The sequence below is a fragment of the Lissotriton helveticus genome, chromosome 9 (genome assembly GCF_964261635.1).
Source record: "Lissotriton helveticus chromosome 9, aLisHel1.1, whole genome shotgun sequence".
Taxonomy (NCBI): domain Eukaryota; kingdom Metazoa; phylum Chordata; class Amphibia; order Caudata; family Salamandridae; genus Lissotriton; species Lissotriton helveticus.
This window is the reverse complement of record NC_136070.1, coordinates 1,001,015,417-1,001,037,446: the sequence shown is the minus strand read 5'-3', so window position 1 is coordinate 1,001,037,446 and position 22,030 is coordinate 1,001,015,417. Positions and strand designations below refer to the sequence as shown.

At 49.8% G+C, this 22,030-nt stretch overlaps 1 protein-coding gene across 2 annotated transcripts in view; it reads left to right on the top strand.

The window, feature by feature from the left end:
* Positions 1-22,030, top strand: part of LOC144783115 (F-box only protein 17-like) — a 97,578-nt gene that overhangs the window by 23,846 nt on the left and 51,702 nt on the right. For both annotated transcript variants that reach the window (XM_078662261.1, XM_078662262.1), the window contains exon 2: positions 4,651-4,765. In XM_078662261.1, the coding sequence (XP_078518387.1) occupies positions 4,651-4,765 (115 nt within the window). The remainder of the gene's footprint in view (positions 1-4,650; positions 4,766-22,030) is intronic.

Sequence of the window (22,030 nt, the reverse complement as noted above, 5' to 3'; positions counted from 1 at the left end):
TTTTTTGTTCATCAGATCATTGAGAACCAAGGGATCTTTAGAGGTTATGTGTCGTTTTACTAGTTCTGATATCTCCCCTTCTAACCTTGTTAGGGTTGAGTTAGCATCCTTATTCATGGCTGCACGTATTTTAATTAAAGCCCCTCTGATTGTTGTTTTAAGGGCCTCCCATCTTGTAAGGTCTTTACGAAGGAACACATCTTAAGTAACTGCATTGATGAAAAGTTGCATCAGTATCTAGTAGACCTGGGTCCACTTTCTCCCCAAGAATTGGGAAAGAAGGCAGACCATTGGGTAAAAACAAGGGTAACTAGGACGTCCACTGGGGGTGACCAAAAGGAAGGGGTCACAAAGCCTCCCCAGAAGAGATAGTGAACCCCTTAAGGAGAAAAGTAAGGAGTCCCAGGTAGCCCCCCAAAAACCTATCCAGGAGGATGGGCCAAAAGACACCTCACAAGCCAAACCAGGGTACCAAGGTAAGAATTTGGATCCCAACAGAGTATGGTGTCACAACTGTCAGAAGACAGGACACCACACCAAGGACCCTAGCTGTCCTAAGAACAAGGTCCCTAGTACAACTCCAGGGGTGACTAGTGTAGTCCCAGGGGTTGCCAGTGGAACATGGGAGGATATGTCCTCAGAAGAGGAAGTACTCCTAGCCTTCAACTGGGGAATGGGGCAAGAGGGCGAGCTTGAGATCCCAGAGGGGAGTAGACACTTCCACCACCTACTGGTGAATGGAGTCCCAGTCACTGCCCTGAGAGATACTTGTGCCAGTCACACTGTGGTACATGACAGGTTGGTACTACCTCACCAGTATGTCCCAGGAGAAACAAGAAGAGTAAGGGTTGTCCCAGGGGGAGTCACTGTTAGGCCTGTGGCTGTAGTGCCCCTAGTCGTATCTGGGCCCCTTAGATGGAGAAAGGTGGTAGTCAGTAAAGACCTCTCCCTTGATTGTCTCCTGGGGAATGACCACTTAGAGGTGGATCTGAGCCAAAGAGAGGCACTAGCTCAATGCCAGGCCTCAACCAAGAAACCTAGGGGGGGTGCCACCTGCAGTCAGTGCAGCTGAGCCCCAAAAGAGAAAAAAGGACAGGATAGGAAAGGTGGGCAACTGTTAGCCACAGTTCCAGAGGACCAGGGGGATTCTATCCCAGTGAGGGAAAACTCTGAACCTGGCCTTAGTAAGGCCCCCCCTAGCCAACACAAAGCCCTGACTAGTCAGGCAACTGCCCAGCCTGAGTTGGTGGCTCCTCAGTTGGCAGAACAATGGGGGGAGGAAGGGTGCTCACTACCCAGTGTGGTGACCCCCCACCCTAAAACAACCGGCAACAGACAGGACCCAAAGAGACCTGTAAAATAGCCCCTTCACTTGCCAGTCAGGAGCTAAAGGTGTAGTTCTGGGCACTGACAGCGGTCCGGAGCCTCTGCTGGGTGTTAGCCTTTATGGCAGACCTATCCATGGCATGGTGGCCTAACCCCCTGCCAAATAGTAAGCTAGGCCCCCTGACCCTATTGGTCATGGTGGGGTTGCTCAAACTGTGGGTAGCCTCTGTGGGTAAGCTGGGCCTTGCCCTGGCTAACTTAGACTTTACAGAGGTAGGCACATCTGGGCCCAAAATAAAAAGATGGGACAAAGACAAAAAAGAGCAGGGAGAGGAGCTTTGGGAAGTAGGTCCTGAAAATGATAAAGTAGGCCAACTCCCCAAAGGGACTGACCTGGACAGAAAGAAGTAAGACAGAGTAGGCCCTGCAACTTTCAAACCACTTCCCCAACTCTTCCTCGCCTGAAAGACTAGAGAGACTCTCCCAGCATTGGCTGAGTCTCCTAGCCTTTAGGCTGGGGGGGCTTGTGTGAGAGAGTGAGTTCCTGTTGCAGTACCCCCCACTTTTTGCCTGATACCTGATGCACTTTTCCTAGGTGTGCCCTGGGTCCCTGCCAATCAGGTACCCAGGGCCTGTGTTTCTTCCCTAAAAACTATTTTAACACTTATTGTGCCACCCTTAGGGGCCCTTTACCTTGACACCCACACACTGCCTTTGCAGGCTGAGCGTCTAGGTGCAGAACTAAACAGAGTCGACATGGCACACATCCCTGTGTACCATACCCACAACCCCACTGCCCTGGCATACATCAGCCACCCCTCTAGCTGGGTGCCCTATGCCAGTGGTGTGGGCACTGGTGCATGAGCTCTGTGCCCCTACAGTACCCAGGGCCATTCCTGGGCACTGTAAGTACAGTGATGCCATTAAGAGTATATGGTGCTGGGAGGTTGTCATTACGAACTCCACAGCACCATAATGGCTACACTAAACACTGACAAGTTTGATATCAAACTTCTCAGCACATCAAACCCATACTGATGCCAGTGGGGGGTTTAATGTAAAATGCACTACAGAGGGCATCCTAGAGATGCCCCCTGAAACCTAACCTACAATCCACGTCTGGGCTGAGTGGCTGCAGAGGCTGCCACACAGCAGACATGTTGCTGGACCCCTGGGTGGAGAGCCCCCGCTCTCCTGGGCCTTCAACAATGCACATCCTGGGCGAGGTGCTATGTCTCCTCCCCCAGGATTGACAGGGGGAAGCTTCAAAGGCATGCCGCCTCTGAGAGCTTCTCCAGACCATTTGCTGTACCCAGTAACTGGTCCCCACCCATTCTACCCCCACTCTGGCCGGAAAAACTACGTCAGGAAGGGGGGTGTGCCAACCTTTGCCAACTCCACCCCTCAGGTGGAGGAGGCGAGGTGAAGCACGACCCCGGGCTCCGGCCATCTTGTAGATGGGGAGCCCTGCCCAATTCCAGCTAGGCTCCTGCCCCCCGAGAGGAGCAGGCTAGGGGGTGTACTCGCCCCAGGACAGGGACCCATTGGTACCTGCCCTTGCCCTACCTGTAACACCCCTAAATTTTGTATTTAGGGGCTCCCTGAACCTTCCTTCCTCAGATACCGAAACAGGAAAGAGGAACAAGAAACAAGAAGACCTGCCGTGCAGCTGCTAAGAAGAGGAAGACACCAACTGATTTGGTCCCAGCCCTACCGGCCTGTCGACCCTCGAACCTGCTCCTGCTAAACCCCGGCGTCTCCAGTGGTCAGCAACCTAAAAAACCCCGGAGGACCTGACTGCCTTGTGTCTCTGACTATCTGGGTCTCCCACGAGCAGTGGTACTGCTCAAAGCAAGTAACAAGCCCTGGCATCAGCCTGGAACCGCGAACCCTTCACATTCTGCACCCGCCAAGCCTGGCCTGTGCTGGAGTGAACCAAGACCCTGAGGGCATTCCCCCCGGCGATTCTGACTCGGAATCCAGTGCCCAAGGACCCTCCTCAACGACCCAGACGGCGTCTGCAGCTTCAGGAAAAAGGACCCCTCCGACCGGGACCAGCAGGGGGTAAGATATCCCGACCTCAAAAGACACCCCGGCGCCCCACGGCCCCCTGTCCCCAACTCCTGGGTGCCTACCTATCCTACAAGATCCCAACTTACCCCTCAAAGTGTTGGTCGCTCCTGAAGATCCACCGTCCCCGATCCCTGCAGCCTTTGTTCCCTTTTCAAGATCCTCATTGGATAATATTGAGTGCCAGACGGCTCAAAAGCACCCTGCACCCAGCCGCCCGAGTGCCCCTGGCAGTGCAACCTGTACCCTATTCTACTTCCTCATTTGCCATGAGCAAGTGACAAGGAGCCCAGCTCCCACAGCCGGGTGGCCTGCTAGCCAGCAGCCACCAACCGACGGCCCCCTGCCTCTCATTGGATAACATTCGGCCTAACTGAAATATTCTTTACAAATCTTACAAAATACTGAAATGCAATTACCTACCTGTTTTAAGTTAAGACCCCCAGTGCTGGCCCCAGGAGACCAGTGCTGGATTACAAAAGTAACGCGATCGTACTTTCCCTGCAACCTGAATTTTCTCCCTTTGAATAACATTGTCAGATTTACATTGAAAAGTTTCTAAGTGTGAACTTTTAAAACCGCTTTATATTCATGAAAATTCACCACAGTAACTAAAACGTTTTTGCTAATCTGGTTTCAGCTTACACCCCAGGACTGAATCTAGGATCTGGTCCTGGGACTACTAAAGTAATCTGTATAGTAATCAACTGTACTTACATGTGGAAAACTCATTGAGCTCAATGCTATAGTGTGTTTTAGGATTGCGTTGCTTACTGTCAATACTGTATTAATTGTGTGCACAAACTTCATTGCTCCTTTGCAAAGTAATTACATGAGAGTACTCATAACGAGAAACGTATATTTTTATAACTGTTCTAAAAATAAAACAACTAAATCTGTGGATATAAAAACAATTGGCCTGGAGTTCAGTCCTTGAGTGTGTGAAACCTTTTGCTGACTGAGTGTGTACAACAAATGCTTTACACTGTCCTCAGGTACTGCCTTACTGCTCAACCAAGCTACCACTTTGGAGAGTAAGGTCAGTTCTGACTTTTACCTCGGTTATAGCTCTGGGCTTGGTGGACTCTATACACGCTGTACTTCATTCTAGTCCAGTATATATAGAGCCACTTTCTCACATATGTATGCATATTTTTCATATTTCTATTTACAGTCCTTTTATGGCAGTCCTCTGTTTTCCATACATTATTTGTAAACCATCTTCTTTGTCCACTTATGCCTATCTGTTTTCAGAAGGATTATCTCACTGGGAAGTCGATAACGGTGGAAACGGATGGGAAGTCGTTGAAACCGATTGCTGCAGAGTTGGAGCAAGTTCACAGTCGAAGGCTTTTGCATCTTCTTTTGAGTAAGTGTTCAGCCTGAGCCGTAATTCAGGCTTCGGCTGTGATCGACCAGCATATTGGATACAACAGCTACACCTTTACTTTAAGCTTCCCTTTTGAATCTCTATTTGTATGCGATATGCTCATCATTTGCTTCGCTTTAGTTTTTGTCTGCATTGAAATTCCTGGATGCTAAAAAAAAATTAACCCATCTCTATATCCCGACTTAAATATGCTTTTGTCCAGTTGTGGAGATTGCAACTGTCTTCTCTCGGCTCATTTGCTACTCGCGGGACCGGTCTCTTGAGCTGTTAATACTTAAAGTAATCTACTGTTTGAGGGCATAAGAGTATCTTAGTCTGCCATTCTAAAAACATACAGCCTGATTCATCAAGCCGAATTGCGCTCGCAAAGGGCCAGATTCTGAGAATCTGGCCCTTTGCGAGCGCAATTTATGCATTTGGGATTCATCATCCCAAATGCAAAAATCGGTAATTGCTAATTCGCTAAATTGCGAGGAATTACATTTAAGGAATCTCTATTTGAGATTCCTTAAATGCAATTCATGAAGCATTTTAAAATTGCGAAAATGCAATTTTGGGCCGCTATTTACCGAGAGGTCAGACCTCTCGGTTAAATAGCAAAAACTTAGAAAAATGCTTTTAAAAGCATTTTTTTAAGTTGCATGTTGCACACACACATGTCCCTTGGACATGTGTGTGCGCAACACCTGTTTCAATTTGCATTTCAGGGGTGCTACAGGGTGTCCTTTGGACACCCCTGGCACCCTTTCAATCGCTATCTTATTTGCGAGTAGCAAATTGCTAATCGCAAATAAGGAATACTCCCCATTCATTCCTATGGGCCTGGCCCATAGGAATGAATGGGGAGTTATTCCTTATTTGCGATTAGCAATTTGCTACTCGCAAATAAGGAATGTGTAGGAATCACTATTTATTTAGCAATTCCTACATGAATACCGTTCTGCGAGTCCTTAATAGCGAATCGCTATGATTCGCTATTAGGGGCTCGCAAAACGGCCCGTTGATGAATAAGGCTGATAGACTTTATTTTGTCTTCAACTTTACTTTTGCTGATTTCTCCCTGTGTCACTTTTTAGGACTTGACTGCGCAAGCTGTCCGGTTGCAAAATATCTATTGTTAACCTCTACCGCGCTAGCGGGTTTTCCCGCTGTGCGCTGAAATTTGAAAATCGCGCATTTTGTGACAAAGCCAGCTCGTCATGCGCGTAGCGCAGGTAACGCCCATGACGAGCTGGCTTTGTCATTAGCGCTGAAGGGGTTAAGTTACAGAGGGCTTGGTGTCTAACCGTTGCTTACCATTGGTTTACTTTGTTGTAGTTCTCATTAGCTTTCTTCTTATTTGATGTCTTGCCTACCTCTATTGTGTTTGTTTTTCTCCTGGAGCATATCCTCTTTACCATTCTTTTGATTGGACCACTTGTATCGTTACAACCTGTATTCAGGGAACTACTTTTTTTTTTTTTTTTTTCAGCACTCCATGGGAACACGTTTTCTTCTCTCTCCCTCATGTGTTGAAATACCCCCCCATGCTTTCTGTATTGCTGCCTGTCTGACCCCCAGCTTGTCTGCTCCATCTCAGACCTCGTCAACAACTGTTTCCTCTGCTGCTAATTAGCTACTTTTCTCTAATTTTACACCTCTGCTTCTGTCCTTTTTTCTCTCGCTTTCTTCTGTAACATGCCTCATACACTGTCTCCAGTTAGATGCTGAAAGAAAAAAGCTGATGTGTAGGAATATGATGGTGGAGATGTAGGTTTTCCAAGCATGGCGGCGAAAATACCAATGCAGCTGATCAGCATTTAAGCTCAGGCACCAAAGGGCTTTCTATCCAAAAGAAACAAACTGGTAGATATCAAATCTTGAGTGGCTGTAGCCAAAACTCAGCACTACCTGGCAGAGGGACCCCTGGTGGACCCTGAAGCAATCTGACTCCCCTGGACTGGTGGCAGCAGTGCCCTGCAAACTGCAGACAAAACAACGTGCTGAATCCGAAGAAGAGCTGGTCATCGGGCTTGCAGAGAAATCTCCCAAATTTAAGTGGTGCACTGCATTCTGAGAGTATTAATCCGGCTTGCACCCATGTTTTGAGCTGCTACCACAATTCCCTGGATCTCCAGGCATTGAAGTTCCTTTGGATTACTTTTATGGCAACCAAGGCTTGTGCCCGCCAGCATGGCAATCCACCCTTTAAGGCGACCCTACAACAAGAGAGCACATCACAGAATTGGCGACTGACGTTGGCAACAACCATGCTCTTGTGTACTTGGATCGTCTTCCTGGTGGCTTCGTCCCTGTGTTCTAAACTTTATAGCTCTGACCAAGCCCAGAAAACTCAAGTTTGGTCTCAAATCCACCAAATGGTTTGATGAGGAACTTGCTGAGCTGAAATGCCACACCCAACACCTGGAAAGGAAGTGGTGTAAGTCACAGACAAAGAAAATAAAATCTGCTCCAAAAGACCGAGTAGAGGTTAACGCAACGCATTCAAGAGCCGAAAAGTACTAGCACTTAGAACACAGTTACAAGGCACATAGCAGACAAAGAGGTAGTCTTTTATCTACCTGAAACTATCCAACGGAGATGCCCTAAAAATTGATCTTTGCTCATCCGAACAACACTGTAAAAGAATGTCTTGATTGCTTCGAGTGAGGATTACTAAAATCCTTTAATCTATTGTCCGCTCCCCTTAACTACTACTTTACCACCATATCCCTAAGCGGGCTGCACTCTCCCATCACATTGATGGAATGGCTTAAGTTCTGATTCTGGACACCAAACAAAAAGCGCCCAAATCAAGGGACCATGCTCTGTTTTATTTTTTAAACAATTCGCCATACCACCCCCCCCCCCAAAATCACAACAGACATACCAAATAGTATTAATGTCCCCATTTTATCTGGCATAGTTGCTGGCCCCCAGAAACACACCTACATCACCCCACATTCCCCTCTACAAAAACTGACAGTAGCTCACAATTGCGTGGGCTGTTTGTTTCTAGAGCACACTTTCCCCAATGTCTGGTGCACACATGCTAAGAGTTTCCTGTAGAGGGTGACTAAGAGATGAATTCTACAACGATTTCCCATCTCCGTTGTGCTTTACAGTCCAGTGTTCAAAATCTCACTTCTGTTGTTGTCAAACTTAACAACTGTCTATCATTTCAATTCAATATAGCAGCGAATGTGGGCCAAGCAGCATGGCCGACAGGACGTGAGCTCCTCCAGCTCCGTCCCGAAGACCAGCATCATCCTATCACTGATCCTGCCCGGGCTCCCCTGGTCGCTGGACAGGCTTGTCGAGTGGAGCTGTGACCCCGCTGGGTCCCATGAGCCTGAAAAAACGGGCCCACGACCTGCGCTCCGCTGCAAACGCCGACATGGGTGCTCCTTGAGGGCGGAGTCGGCGTGCTGAATCACGCTACACCGGGGTCTGGGCCTGCATGGTGAGGCCGGACTACGAGTGCGCTACCCGGGGCTCCTGACCTGGACGAGCCCCCTGGTGCCCGCCGAGAATCTGCCTGTGACTCCCGCGCGGTGAGTGGAAGACTGGGGAGCGCCAGCTCTGCGACCCTGCTGCTGCGTGGTGCGGAGGAAGCCTGGACGGAGGCGCCGTCCATCTTGAACATCGGCCCTGAGTCGGAGCTCTGGACCCCCCCCCCCCCCCTTTTTCTCCTACCGTTGCCGGGTGCTGCGTCCCGGACCCGAAGTGGCGGCACACCTGGTGGGGGAGGCCGCGAGTGCCACCTGCACTTGCCCTGCTTTGCGGCGCCTGGTGACTGCGGGAGCCCCTGAGCAGCTGAGTGCCTGGCTGGACCCGACGCCATTGCGGATCCTTGCACGGACTGGGGGCCTGCTTCCCTCCCCCTGCCGAGCCCCAACCTGTCTACTCCTTTGGCTCCTTGCTGTCCTGCTGCCTCCGGGGGGGACTCTAGGACAGCGTCGCTGGGCCCACTGTTGGACGGGGCCCCACCCCCCCCACACGCCCGCCATCTTGGGGCCTGTGCCGAGCTGCCTCTGGGGAGTCAAGAGTCAAAAATACTTTATTCGATTAGTTAAAATCATAAAAGTATACTACAAACACATAAAAAAGACATATAAAAGCACATAAATGTGTATAAATGAATAATAAAATTGAAATTACATTTCATACAAATTTCAGCAAATGCAGTGCAAGGAAGTCATATACGTTTAAAATGAAGTTAAAAAATGTTTAAAATACATCCTATTTAAAAACTATATTGGACAGGATTATTATACAAGTCTGCAGGGATAGATTGTATAATATGTGACACTTGTATTTACATGGTTCAATCGGGTATTGTGTGGCACAATGATCTAGATCGTTTTGCTCTCATTGCTGCAACCAAAAAACTTGCGACTCCGTACATCACAATAGGGGTCTCCATAGTTTGTAAAAACAACAGTGCCGGTTTCACTTGCACGAATCCCCTGTTTCTCAATAGTGGTAAGATATATTTTTTCCTCCCCTCCGCAAAAAAGGGACAGAAAAATATAAAATGGGACTGGTCTTGGTCGGAAAAGCAGTCGCATTTACATGGGACGTGGTCCCTTGGCTTGTTCCATTTCAAGTATTCTCCCAGAAGGAGGTGCATCTGGTTGAAACGAAATTTGGTAAGAAGCCATCGATGGTAGGGCCTATTCACTACCCTTAAGTATGGCTGGATGTTCATGGTCGATACTACAATATAGTGAGCCCTAACAGTGGTTTTCTCTAATTCCTGGGCTTCACGCAACATGTTTCTAGACTCTAAAAATTGTGTCTTAATCCATGTGACATCTTCTTTGCACAGACTCTCCGGGCTACTATACAAGTCAACACGGCCCAGACGAGTAGCAACCAACTTAATGTAGCTCAGCCATTTAATATCGTAGGCTCTGTCTCTCCCCATGCAATCCATGATAATCTTTCGATTTAACGTCAAATTCGGGTTCAACCACAATTTCACCCATAGAAGTAGGGGGGCCAGGTTAAGAGTATCTTCAATAAATCCCTGCCCTAGTTCTGTCAACACCGAAAAAATGGGTGTAGACCGTGGTAAGCCCAATAATGAACGCATGGATCTATTCTCCTCCTTCTGTATCAGTGCCAGATCCCTGAATCCCCAGATTCCAGCCCCATATCTAGCCAGCGCCAAAGTTTTGGCTCTATACAACTTGAGGATAGCTTCCGTTGGTTTGCCCCCCAGTCTTTTAGCAAAGCTCTGTATTGCTCCGAAAGACCGCCGAATAGCCATTGCTTTGTTAACAACCTGTGGGGTCCATGTACCCGTGTCGTCAAAAATGACTCCGAGGTATGTAAATGTTTTAACTTTGGTTAAAATTGCTCCATTGCATCGCAGGGTTTTAGTGGTGTTCTTTCCTTTCCCTAAGGACATAACGTGCGATTTACCCATATTTACAACCAGGTCTAGTTTGTTCATAAAAGCTCCAAATGAATCAAGGAGCAGTTGTAGACCATTAGGGGTTCTGGCAATGAGGACCGTGTCATCGGCGTACATCAGTACAGGCAGCGGTAACCCACCCATATTCGGTATATCTAGGGTAGCAGTTTTTAAAACAGAGTACAGGGAATTAATATACAGGGAAAATAACATGGGGGCCAAAATGCACCCCTGTCTCACCCCTCTTGCTGATCTAAACCCAGTAGTGCACTTGCCTACTGTGGTCATTCGGACCGAAGCCGTCAGGTCGGTATGTAGAAAAGCTAAGAAGTTAATCAAAGCAGGGTCCAGACCCAACTCAGAAAGAATTGTCCACAGCTTCGACCTATTAACTAGGTCGAACGCTGTGGACAGATCCATAAAAGCTAGGTGGATTGACCCACTAGAGGCAGCAGTATATTTGGAAACGGTCATGTACAAATTCAGACACTGCTCCTCGGTACCCCTCCCTGTTCTAAATCCATATTGTGTATCACATAAAATTGCATTATCCTTTTCCCACAGATTAATTTTATTTAATATAACTTTGCCCAGTATTTTGAATGAGGAATCAAGTAGCGATATAGGTCTATAACACCTGGGGTCGCCCCTTTGCCCCTTCTTAAAAATTGGTATGATCACCGAATGTGACCAAGTGGTAGGGGTATCAGACAAGTTCATGCATGCTAAATTAAAAACATTCGCAAGTATTATAGACCATATAAGTGGATGAGCTTTATACATATCGGCGGGGACCCCATCCGGGCCTGGGGCTTTCCCGCCGGCAGTGTTTTCAATTGCATTTAGTACTTCTTTTACCGAAACCCTTAGTGGTGTGTCTGAGGGAGAAAAATCTAAAGGAGTAAAAGGGGTAGTAGGAGTCTTGCTTCCATAGATGTTTTCAAAGTGATCTAACCATTGATTCTCAGTGATATTGGCCTCTAATATCTCATTCCCAGTACCACTTAACAAAGGAGAATTCACTATTTTCCAAAAATGGGCACTGTCCCTTAAAGTGAGGTTATCATAAAGTGCTTCCCAGGCCTTATCTTTTAATTCTCTTTTGCGAGCCTCGGTCGCACACCTATATTCTTTCCTCAATTGGGACACTACAGTTAGATTACGAGGCTTACATTTAAGGGCTTCTAGAAGTTTATTATGCGCCTTTGAGCAATCAGCATTGAACCATCCCTGTGCCATCCGTGGCTTAACAGATGATTTGATAGTAAGGGTCTCTGCAACATTTTTGCATATGGTTCCAAAAGCTTTTATGACATTTCCTCCTGTAGACAGAGGGTTCCTGCATATGTTAAATTCATCACTTAATTCATTGCAAAGTTTAGTAAAAAATTCCTCAACATCGATTTTAGACCATTTAACCCGTCTACCTTGGTCGTGGGTCTTGACTACAGTAGAGTAGGTTAACTGTTGGTCGCAATTAATTATGGTAGGGTTTATGTTAATCAGCTCCATAACGACCGGATTATGGTCACTAAATGCAGTAATGATGGCATTATATGAGATGACATTTATGAGAATTCTAGGAGACACAAAGATATAATCAATAATGGTGTTGCTACCTCTCGCGCTATAGGTCACCACTCTGTCTATTGGATTCGCAAAAGCGGGTTCAGACATATCCATATCAATCAGCATCTCTTCTAGAGCACCCCCCTTTACAGTATGTTCAAAATGCGGATGTGTCAAATAGTCATCATCATAGGAACTACCATGGTAACAGTTATGTTGACAGAGATGTATGTTAAAATCACCAAACACAATATAATAAACCAAAGTAGTTTGACTCTTCTTATAATTGTTTAAAAATTCAGTCAACATTAGGATATTTTCGCCTCCTTGTAACCCTTCTGTTGAGTTATAAAAATTTACGTATAGGAGTTTTTCCCCCGTGTTCAGCGAGGCCTCTAAGATGAGACAGTTAGGGGAGTTAATATCTATGACTTTCATCGCCCCAAGGTGACTTACTGAAATTAGCAGTGCAAGACCGCCCTTACTTCTACCTCTGATAGACTTTTGAGCTGCTTTAAAATGGGATACATAACCATCTACCCAAAAGTTACATTCTGTGTCCCAAGTTTCTTGGAGTGCGATCACTTCATGTTGCTTAATAATTCCCAGCCATTCTTTATCATCTCTTTTGGATTGTAGACCAGAGATGTTCCAAGTCATTAGCTTCATATTTCTGCAAGCCCCTTTTGACCCGGAGGGTTCCTGCAACCCCCTCTTGGTGCCCAGTCAGATGTTAGTATCCAGGTTTCCAAGAGCATCAAAACGATTACTTAGCTCCAGGCCAGGAGATGAAGCCACATGGCGGTTGCAATCTAAGGACAGGTGTGAGCTAAGGGGTAGAGTAGCCCAGTTAGCTAAAGGCGCTTGTTGTCTTGGAATATTTTGAGTATTTTGCCTGTGAACAAAGTCCCGGGTAGATTGTTGTGTTGGGCGAGGATAGAAAAAACCCAGTGGAACTGCACGTATTTGCCCTTGGCTAATATCAGTTGCATCCCAGAAAAGTCTTGAACAAACATGTGGTGTCCTGAAATTAATAATAACACAATCCTCAGGGAAACATTTGGCTGTCCGGCCCAGCCAGGTAACTCTTCTTGCCAGACTAACATGATCAGAAACGTCACTAGCACCTGTGCAGTTCTTGTCACACCAGCTTGCAGTTCTTGTCACACCAGCTGCCTCTGGGGAGTTTGCGGCGGTTGGAGGCGAAGAACACCCCTGTTCCTCTCGGCCCAGATCTGCGGAGCCTGGGGGATCCCCTGGTGGACTGCCAACAGTGAGTACTGGGGGTGAGGTGACGCTGCAGCCCGTGTTCCCACTGGCCTTGCCCATTGCTCCCTAGGTGGAATCCCATATCCTGACCCCCGTTGACGGGTGGTGGACGAGTGCTGCCCCTGCGTTGTTTGGCCTCCCGGCCCCCTTGACCCACTGGTATCGCGTTGCCTGTGTGACGCGGGGGGCGCCTGTCATCCCTGACTTAGACCGGTTCGGGGGGGGCCCTCCTTGATCGGCTGGACTGGGGGTGCGCACTTTGGATCACACGGACTTGAGCTGCTCACCATGACGGGCCGCTCGGGTCGGGGTTCGAAGACCTCCCAACCCAATACAATCGTCCAATACACCACCCCCCGCCATCAACCGCAGAGGATCACGCGGCAGACGGGCCCTGACGACAGGGGTGGGGATCCGCCAGAACCGACCAGAGCTGAACTCCTAAAGGCTATTCAGGGTTCCCATGCAGCCCTGGAACACCAGATTGAGACAGTCTCAATAGATGTCAACCTCCTGAGAACGGACCTTCGCAACGTCGCGGACAAGGTCTCGGATGCGGAAGGCAATATCACTCAGCTGCAGGGGGAGGTCGCTTCCCTACAAAAGTCACTTGCCCAGCTCTCCTCTACTACCCGGGCACTAGAAAGGCGCGCTGAGGATGCGGAGGGACGGGCGCGTCGGAGCAACATACGAGTACTGGGAGTACCGGAACGACTGGAGGCGGGGAACCCTGAGCGCTTCCTAGAGACCTGGATCGGTGAGCGCCTGTGTCCGACTGGATTGTCCAACGTCTTCATTGTGGAACGGGCGCACAGAGCCTTGGTGCCCCCTCCGCGACCGGGAGAGGCTCCTAGAGCCATCATTGCAAAAATTCTGAATTACAAGGACCGCGATTGTATCCTCAAGGCGGCGAGGGAGACGGGGCCCCACATGATAGAGAACTGTCGCATCTCCATATACCCGGATTATACCCAACAAGTGCAGGAGCAGAGGAAATCCTACTTGGGGGTTAAACAAAAACTCCGTGATATGCAGCTTCAGTACATGCTCCTGTATCCTGCCAAGCTGAAGGTGCTTGCCCAGGGCCGGGCACATTTCTTTGAGACGCCTGCGGAGGTCTGGGAATGGCTGGAGATCAGAGGGGATGACTTGCCCCCGGGAGAACGAGGGGGCTCACGTGACACTTGGGGTACCAGGCCACAGAGACGGCGTCGTGGTAGGAGAAATCGTCGCTCCAGGTCCCGGAGCTCCCCTGAGGCTCGACCCACGGTGGGTCCAGATGGAGCCATCCTCATGAATACCTCGCCGACGAGGGCTGGCTCGAGCCCGTCGGGGGCGGCTGCTCCTGGCGACATCCTGGTGCCGGACACTTTGCAGGACATACTGCTGGACACGGCCTCTACGGCCCCGGTGGTCCCCGAGACTGCCGCATCGGCGCAGGAGTCGGAATGATCCTTGCTTAAACTACTGTGGCGCTTTTATGTGTTTACTCTCGGGTGAGCGGGGCTCCTCTCACCTGTGATCCTATGGCCTGTAGCAGTTCAACATTGTCACCGGGACCTTCCGAACTCTGGTCGGTACCTTGAGATTCAATTTGGGTCATGTGTGCTATGGGGGGTCTAAAGTGGAATTCACTATTGTCGTGTTTACCTTACTGTTGCGACTGGGGTGATGCCAGGGTGTTCTACTCAGATACCTTGGTCTCTCGGGGAGCTGGGTGGTTGGGTGGGTGGGGTTGTATTGCTTTGTGTGAGTGAGTGTGGGATGTGTGGTATGGGGTGGCTGTGCACGTCCTGGCACTGGCGGGGGAAGGGCGGGGTGGCGTTTTTAGTTGTTGCTATCCTATTGCTCGTGGGTGGTGGGGAGGAGGGTGTTCTTGCAAAAGTTTCATGTTTTGGGGTTGTTGGGGGGTGGGGTTGTGATTGTGAAACGGATGACACTGACATTATGTGCGTATTGCTTCCGATTTGTGGGAAGCTTGACCTCAAAGCTGCATCCCTAGAGTTAAAAGTGACATGGGTCGCTTGGAGGTGGTCCGAATTGCGCCTCCACTGTAGCCCGTTTGGGCGTACGCATTGGCCATGGGATTTAAGTTTTTAACATGGAATGTGCGTGGCTTGGGCACATGCACCAAGAGACACAGGGTCCTCACCTTCCTTAAACGCCATGGGGTTTCGATTGCTTGCTTACAGGAGACACACCTGGATGATGAAGGCGCACAACGCCTAGCTAGAAAGTGGAGGGGCCAGGTTTTCCATTCCTCATACTCTACATATGCTAGGGGGTTCTTATTTGGGTGGCCCCAGGGATACCCTGTGCTGTTCAATATATTGACGCGGATATTGAAGGCAGGTACATATTGGCGAGAATCAAATTAGATGACAAAGACCTCCTACTTCTGAATACATATGCCCCGAATATTGATGATCCGGCGTTCTTTTCCCAGATGCAAGATGTTGTGGCTCCAGGTTTAGACGCGCCCCTCCTTTGGTTCGGGGACTTTAATTGCGTCTTGCACCATGAGCTGGACCGTCACCCATCCAGAGTGGGCACTAAGCCCCGCATGACGGCGCGCTTACGAGAAGTGATGCACAATCTTGGGGCAACGGACGTGTGGCGTACTTGCCACCCCACACAGAAGCTTTACACATGCTATACTCCGACACACGGTACACACAGTCGGCTAGACCGGGTCCTCGGAGCTAACCTTCCTTCCTCACTCATATTGACGGTCACACACCAAGCCCGATATCTGTCGGATCATGCCCCGGTTACGTGCGTGGCGCAATGGCCTGATCGAACATCGCGACCACGCACGTGGCGACTGCCGCCTGATCTGCTCCAGGATCAGGTGGCCAGGGATCATGTAGCAACGTCGCTCTCTGGCTACTTGGAACTCAATTGGACGGGGAATGACCTGTCCTACTCCACCCGATGGGAGGCTCTTAAGGCAGTCGTACGTGGAGCATGTATGGGCTTATCATACGGGGTCAGGAAGCAGTTGCTCTCTGACTTGCGAACCGCGGAGGATGCACTCCTGCGCGCCCAATCCCAGCCTGACCCGAATGCGTTAGATCAACAGGCGGAGGGTCTTGCCCTGGTATCCATCCACAACATATTAACGCGACTTGATAAATTTACGCTAGGCCAATATAGGCAACGTCTACACCGTGAAGGGGACAAGTCGGGCCGATTATTGGCCTGGATTCTTCGTCGGGAGTTCACGCCTGAACGAATCGTGGCCCTACGGAACCCCAGTGGCACTATGGTCCACTCGGAGGCGGATGTTCTTACAGTCCTTCGCAGTCATCTGCAAATTGTGTATGCCACTGACCCGTCCATATCGGCGGACGCCTACCAATCGTATCTTGAGGGCCTCCACCTACAGACCCTACCGGAAACTGTTGCGAAGGAACTCGATATCAAGCTGACGCTGGGTGAGATTACCGCGGCGATAGCCGCCCTCCCCCGAGCCAGGACACCTGGTGGAGATGGATACCCGGCTGAGTTTTACCAGGCCTTTGGAGATATCCTGGCCCCCCCACTCTTACAAGTCTATAACGAGGCTCTGCGTACTAGCAACCTCCCACCTTCCATGAATCAGGGTGAGGTGTGTATGATCTTGAAGCCGGGTGGTGAAAAAACGGACCCCGCAGCTTATCGGCCTATCACATTGATCAACTCGGATGCAAAAATCCTTACTAAAATGCTGGCCAATCGCCTGGCCCCGCACATGTCCCACCTCGTTCATCCCGACCAGTGCGGCTTCATACCGGGCCGCAATACGGCGATGAATCTGCGCCGCCTAAACCACATACTGCATGAGGTACGAGGACGTGAGGGTCCCTACGTGCTGGTCTCTGTTGACCTGGCCAAAGCCTTTGATACGGTGCATTGGGATTATCTTTTCCACGTGCTCCTGAAAATGGGGTTCGGCCCTGGATTTTACAACTGGATCCGGATAACTCTACAAGGCGCCCCGAGCCTCGGTGCGACTGGGGTCGGCCCGATCCGATGAATGGTTATTGGGGAGAGGTACCCGACAGGGTTGCCCCCTCTCCCCCCTCTTATTCGCTCTTGCCATTGCGCCCCTCGCAGTTGTTGCCCGTAGGGACCTGCAGGACTGGGGCATAGTGGTGGGGGATACTACGAATGTTATCTCGCTTTACGCGGATGATGCGCTCTTTTACTTGACTTCCCCGGTGGAGGCCCTCCCCGTCTTAATGAGGCTATTGGACCATTTTGGTGCGGCCTCTGGGCTGCGTATGAATGTCAACAAGTCTCTGGTGTTTCCTCTGACGGACGCTGTCCCGGTCCCAGACGTGGATCACCAATATTCCGGCCTCAGATGTGAACGGGTGGCGTTTCGGTACTTGGGTATTCAAGTGGCGGCTTCTGACGACGCCCTCCTGGCGCACAATATAGACAAAATCCTCGCAGCCCTCGGTAAATCCATTGCCTTCTGGAATACACTTCCCCTCTCCCTCATGGGGCGGCTGGCAGTCGCCAAGATGGTGATGCTTCCCAGAGTCCTTTATGTGTTGCAGAATACTCTGTGTCCGTTGCCGCCCCGAGTGTTCCGTACCCTGAACTCGCTTCTCACCTCCCTACTCTGGGCGGGTGGACGAAGCAGGGTCGCGCTGCACACGGTAACGAGGTGCTGGGACGAAGGTGGTCTCGAGGCCCCAAGGTTTGACTTGTACTACTATGCGGCACAGCTTCTCCCGGCCGCCCGGTGGTTTGCTGACCACGAGAACTGGGAGCTGGCACTACTTGCAGGCGTGGCTACTGCAAAGGACCTACAGGATGCCTTGATGCAGGGTCGGGGCCCCGACGATTCCCTGCCCTATGTGGTGAGGCACACGGCCAACATTTGGCAGCGCTTCGTTGAGAAGATTCTGCGACGCGCGCCGTTCCATAGGGAGCTCCCACTTTGGATCCTGGCCCCGGTGCTCGCACTGGAGTAGAATATGTCTTTTAGGGAATGGCGCTCGGGCGGCTGCGAGACCCTGGCGGATCTCTACCCAGATGACTCCTTTGTGTCTTTTGAGAGGGCCAGGGACTCCTTTAATCTTGTGGAGGGCCAATACCTACACTATGGAAGTCTTAGGGAGGTGGCCAGGACGACGTGGCCCCCATTCCCAGAGGCACCCCAGCTCACTCATACGCTGGACGTCATCTTGTCGTGTGGGAGAGGTAGGCGCCTGATCTCCCTCCTTTACTCCGCCATGCGCCGAGACTCGACTCCCCCGTTCGCGCCGGCCTGGGCGGCATGGGAGGCGGATCTGGGAATAGAATTGGACCCGGCCCAGAGGAAGCGGATTGGATTGTTGACTCGCAAAGTGTCTTGCAATGCCCGCTTTAAACTTATACACTTTAATTTTGTTCACCGTGCTTACATGACACCTGTCTCCCTCCACCGTATATCGTCAGATAGACGTCACAATTGCCCTAGGTGTGGGATGGCGAGGGCGGGGTTCTTACACCTAGCGTGGGAATGTCCATTGGTCCAGGATTTTTGGCGCAGGGTGGTGGTATTCATTACCCGTACCACCCATCTTAGATTGCAGCTGGACCCACTTCCCTGCCTGCTAGCATTAGTGCCTAAGCCAAAAAAGAAAGGTCTGTCTTATAAACTGCTGCAACTTCTGTTGGTGTTGGCAAGGAGACGGGTGGCCATTACCTGGATGGGTCAGAGGGCGCCTAAATTTCCTCATTGGCTGCGAGATGTCAAGGAATGGACCTTGGCGGAGGAGACACACATGCAGCGCTCTCGCAGAGACGAGAAACTCCAGGATGACTTACTCGCCTGGAGAACTATGTGTATGGAAGGGATGAGGGGGGATGACTCAGACGCCACTAGCGCAGAGCTGTTTTCCTCTGCGTCCTCGGAGTCTGGTGAGGGTGAGGGGGAGGAGGGGGGTCTAGAGTGAGGTGTCTGAGCAGGTGCAGCGCCCCCTGGTAGTCACGCCACTGTTCCTTGACAGCTATGTTTGGATTAGATGAGATTCCCTGTAGGCCACACAACATTGTAGTGACTGCGCCCTAGCTGGCCCTTGTATATTTCTCCTTCTATGTTCGGATCTGCACTAAAATGTCATCTATGGGGTAGTTCGTTATAGTTCAAGTGGTTTTGTAGTGTAGGAATGCAACACAAGAAAAATGGCGTAGACATTGACACTGTTTTATTGTTCTTTGAGGCACAATTGCGGTTTCTCCCTCTTCATATGTATGTTTACTCCTGTGCCGCCCTGCCTCCGGGATGTGGGCCATACACTGCTGTGTATTGATTCTGGGACTTCTTGTTCCTACTGTTTACATGAGAACTGAGTCGATGATTGTATATTTTGTGCCTTCTTCTTATCTTCGCCACAATAAAAACAATTTAAAAAAAAAAATTCAATATAGCAGCAGGTCATCGCAGACCAGTCTTGCTGCTCTGCTTGCGTGATTGAAAGTAAGCATTAGAACAAGCAAATCTCACTTCACAGGTGCAAATGAATGACAACCTTCGCATAAAGTAGATAAACCAAGTGAACTATTACAATAAATGGTCTGATGTTAAATGAAGGAAAAAAGTCTCAGGGGTATTGAAATCCTAGATGACGGGAGACACTAACTTTTTCCTTCCGTGATTGAGTTCCATGATCGATCACTGCATGAAGTGATGAGTTATGAGAAATGAGTTACATAGGAGTCCCTTGGCAGTAACATGTTATACACATCCCATCTGGCCTTGTGTGAGACTGGTATCCTGCTGCATTCTCCAGTCAAAGGAGGAAGCTTTGTAAAGAGAAAAATAAGGAATCATCAAGGCATTCACAAGTGAATGATCATCATCCTTTCTACTGATTACCAAATTAGACAGGAGGGTGTGCTTGTGTGACAACTTTTTCATACGCAACTCTCCTCTCGAAGTTGTATACCTACCCTCTGCTAGTAGTAAATGTTTCAGTGGAAAGTAGCCTAATGTCCTAAACACAACCTCAAAAAAAATAGGACCAAAGCAAAATGGCATTTGTCACTCTCCAGCCAAGACCATACTCTAGGTTCTAGTCATGCTGTACCCTGCCTTTTCACAGTAATTAATGAATACAGCACTCTGATCTCATCAAAAATACACTGAAGCCTGTCTAGATGATGGCAGCATTTTGTATATCAGGTGGGGCGTGCGCTCCTTACAAACTGGGGGATTAATCATCAATTCCAAGAAATTAATCCTTGCTTGAAGATTTATGTATTGCTTATATTAGTTATAGGGCAATGGGGTCATTAAGTCAGAACAACCTTGCGATGATACAGGACTTGCAAACTAATGATAACCCATAAGTTAGAAGAAGGCCACAATGAGCTATCCACAATTACATGTGGAAGAGTAAACAAGAGGTTGATGCAAAATGGCTGCGCCAACGTTTTGGTCAGGTACTTACTTGCAGGAACACTGAGTAGTGCTTGTGCTTGTCCACAATAGCATTGCACTTTTTTGTCCGGATACGTCTGTGGTGTTAGGGATTTATCCTCCACAGTTTATATGCAATACTTAGTTTTGTTGGTTTTTCAATCTTGAATAATAAAAGGTTTATACACTGTTTGTGCTACGTCTTGAATTACTTATTTATTTATGGTGCAACATAGTGCTGTTAAATGGCGCTCGGCAGTGACTGAACATTTAATGCAACATGGAATTCCTAATTTAGGAGCTGTAGTGATTTTTTAGGTCTCGCCTACGTAACGCACATGCGCAGCATAGGAGACCTTTAGCCGTCGTTCAGCTCTTTTTCGAAGCACATACTCGTGCTTTCGGCGGCACACACCTTGCGGGAGCGTGCCACAAGCACGAGTATGTGCTTCGAAAAAGAGCAGACTGCGCGCGCCGCACACTCGCAAACAGCTGCTGCTTCTTAGCGCGATCGCTTTCACTTTCTCGCAGTCTAGTTTTTTCCTTGGTGTACAGACTTGCCCTCGCGCAAGCACACTAGTTATTTTTAACTTTGAAGACTTCCAGCTCGGCACATCGCGATGCTGCGCTTAATCAGTAAGTACGCCGGTCCCGCCTTTATTTTGACATGTTCAAGGCCCGCCTCTATTTTTAGGTCGAGCTCTCTCGACCTATTGTCGTGGAGTTGGCTCTGAAGGGAGACAGGTCAGGGAACGCGCGGCGTTTCTGGTCTGTGAACGCGCTTATGCAGGCCAGCTGAAGACACGAGCACACGCATACACACAGACAGACGGACAGACAGACGCACGCGCACACACACACACACACACACACACACACACACACACACAGTCACACATACACACACACACCGCCCCCCCACCCCACTATGCCCCACTATGCCCCACTTACCGCATCAGCCGCCTTAACCGCCACTCCTGACTTCTGCTGCCACCCGCCGCCACTCCTGCTGCCACCGCTCCCGCCTCAAGACAGCCGTGAGCGTGCACATCCCGAAACCGGAAGTTCGGGAGTGTGCACGCTCATGGCTTGTTTCCCAATAGAATAGACCACCCGGACACAGATTCAAGTTCAGTGCGCGCTTCCTGCTTTCCGCGCCCGCTCCAGTAAGCAGACAGCTGGTCGATCACGAGCCTCTCCGAGACCCGGAGGCGAGCGAACCTGGCGCGCCGTGGCCCTTTCTTTCCCGTGTGTTTAAACAGGAAGGCGGACATGTTTGTTGGTTGGTGAGGCTCCGTTCCCCTGCAGGACAGTGACTGTCAGCCCCTCCCCAAGGACCTGGAGCAAAAACGACCCCAGCAGAAATCGGCTTCAACTTCGTCACATAGAAGCCCAGGAGTTACGGCGGGCACCACTTTCCCCTTCATGTCCCACCACGGTGAACACAGTTGACCCCCTCTGGATGATGCATCCGTTCAGGGACTGAACCAAGAGACAGAAAACAGTCGCCGCGGAACCACCATTTCAAGCACCGGGGAGAGCTTGGAGGCCCGCCTGGGGCGAATGGATGCCATGCACAAAGTCGAATTCTAGCAGAAAGTATGCC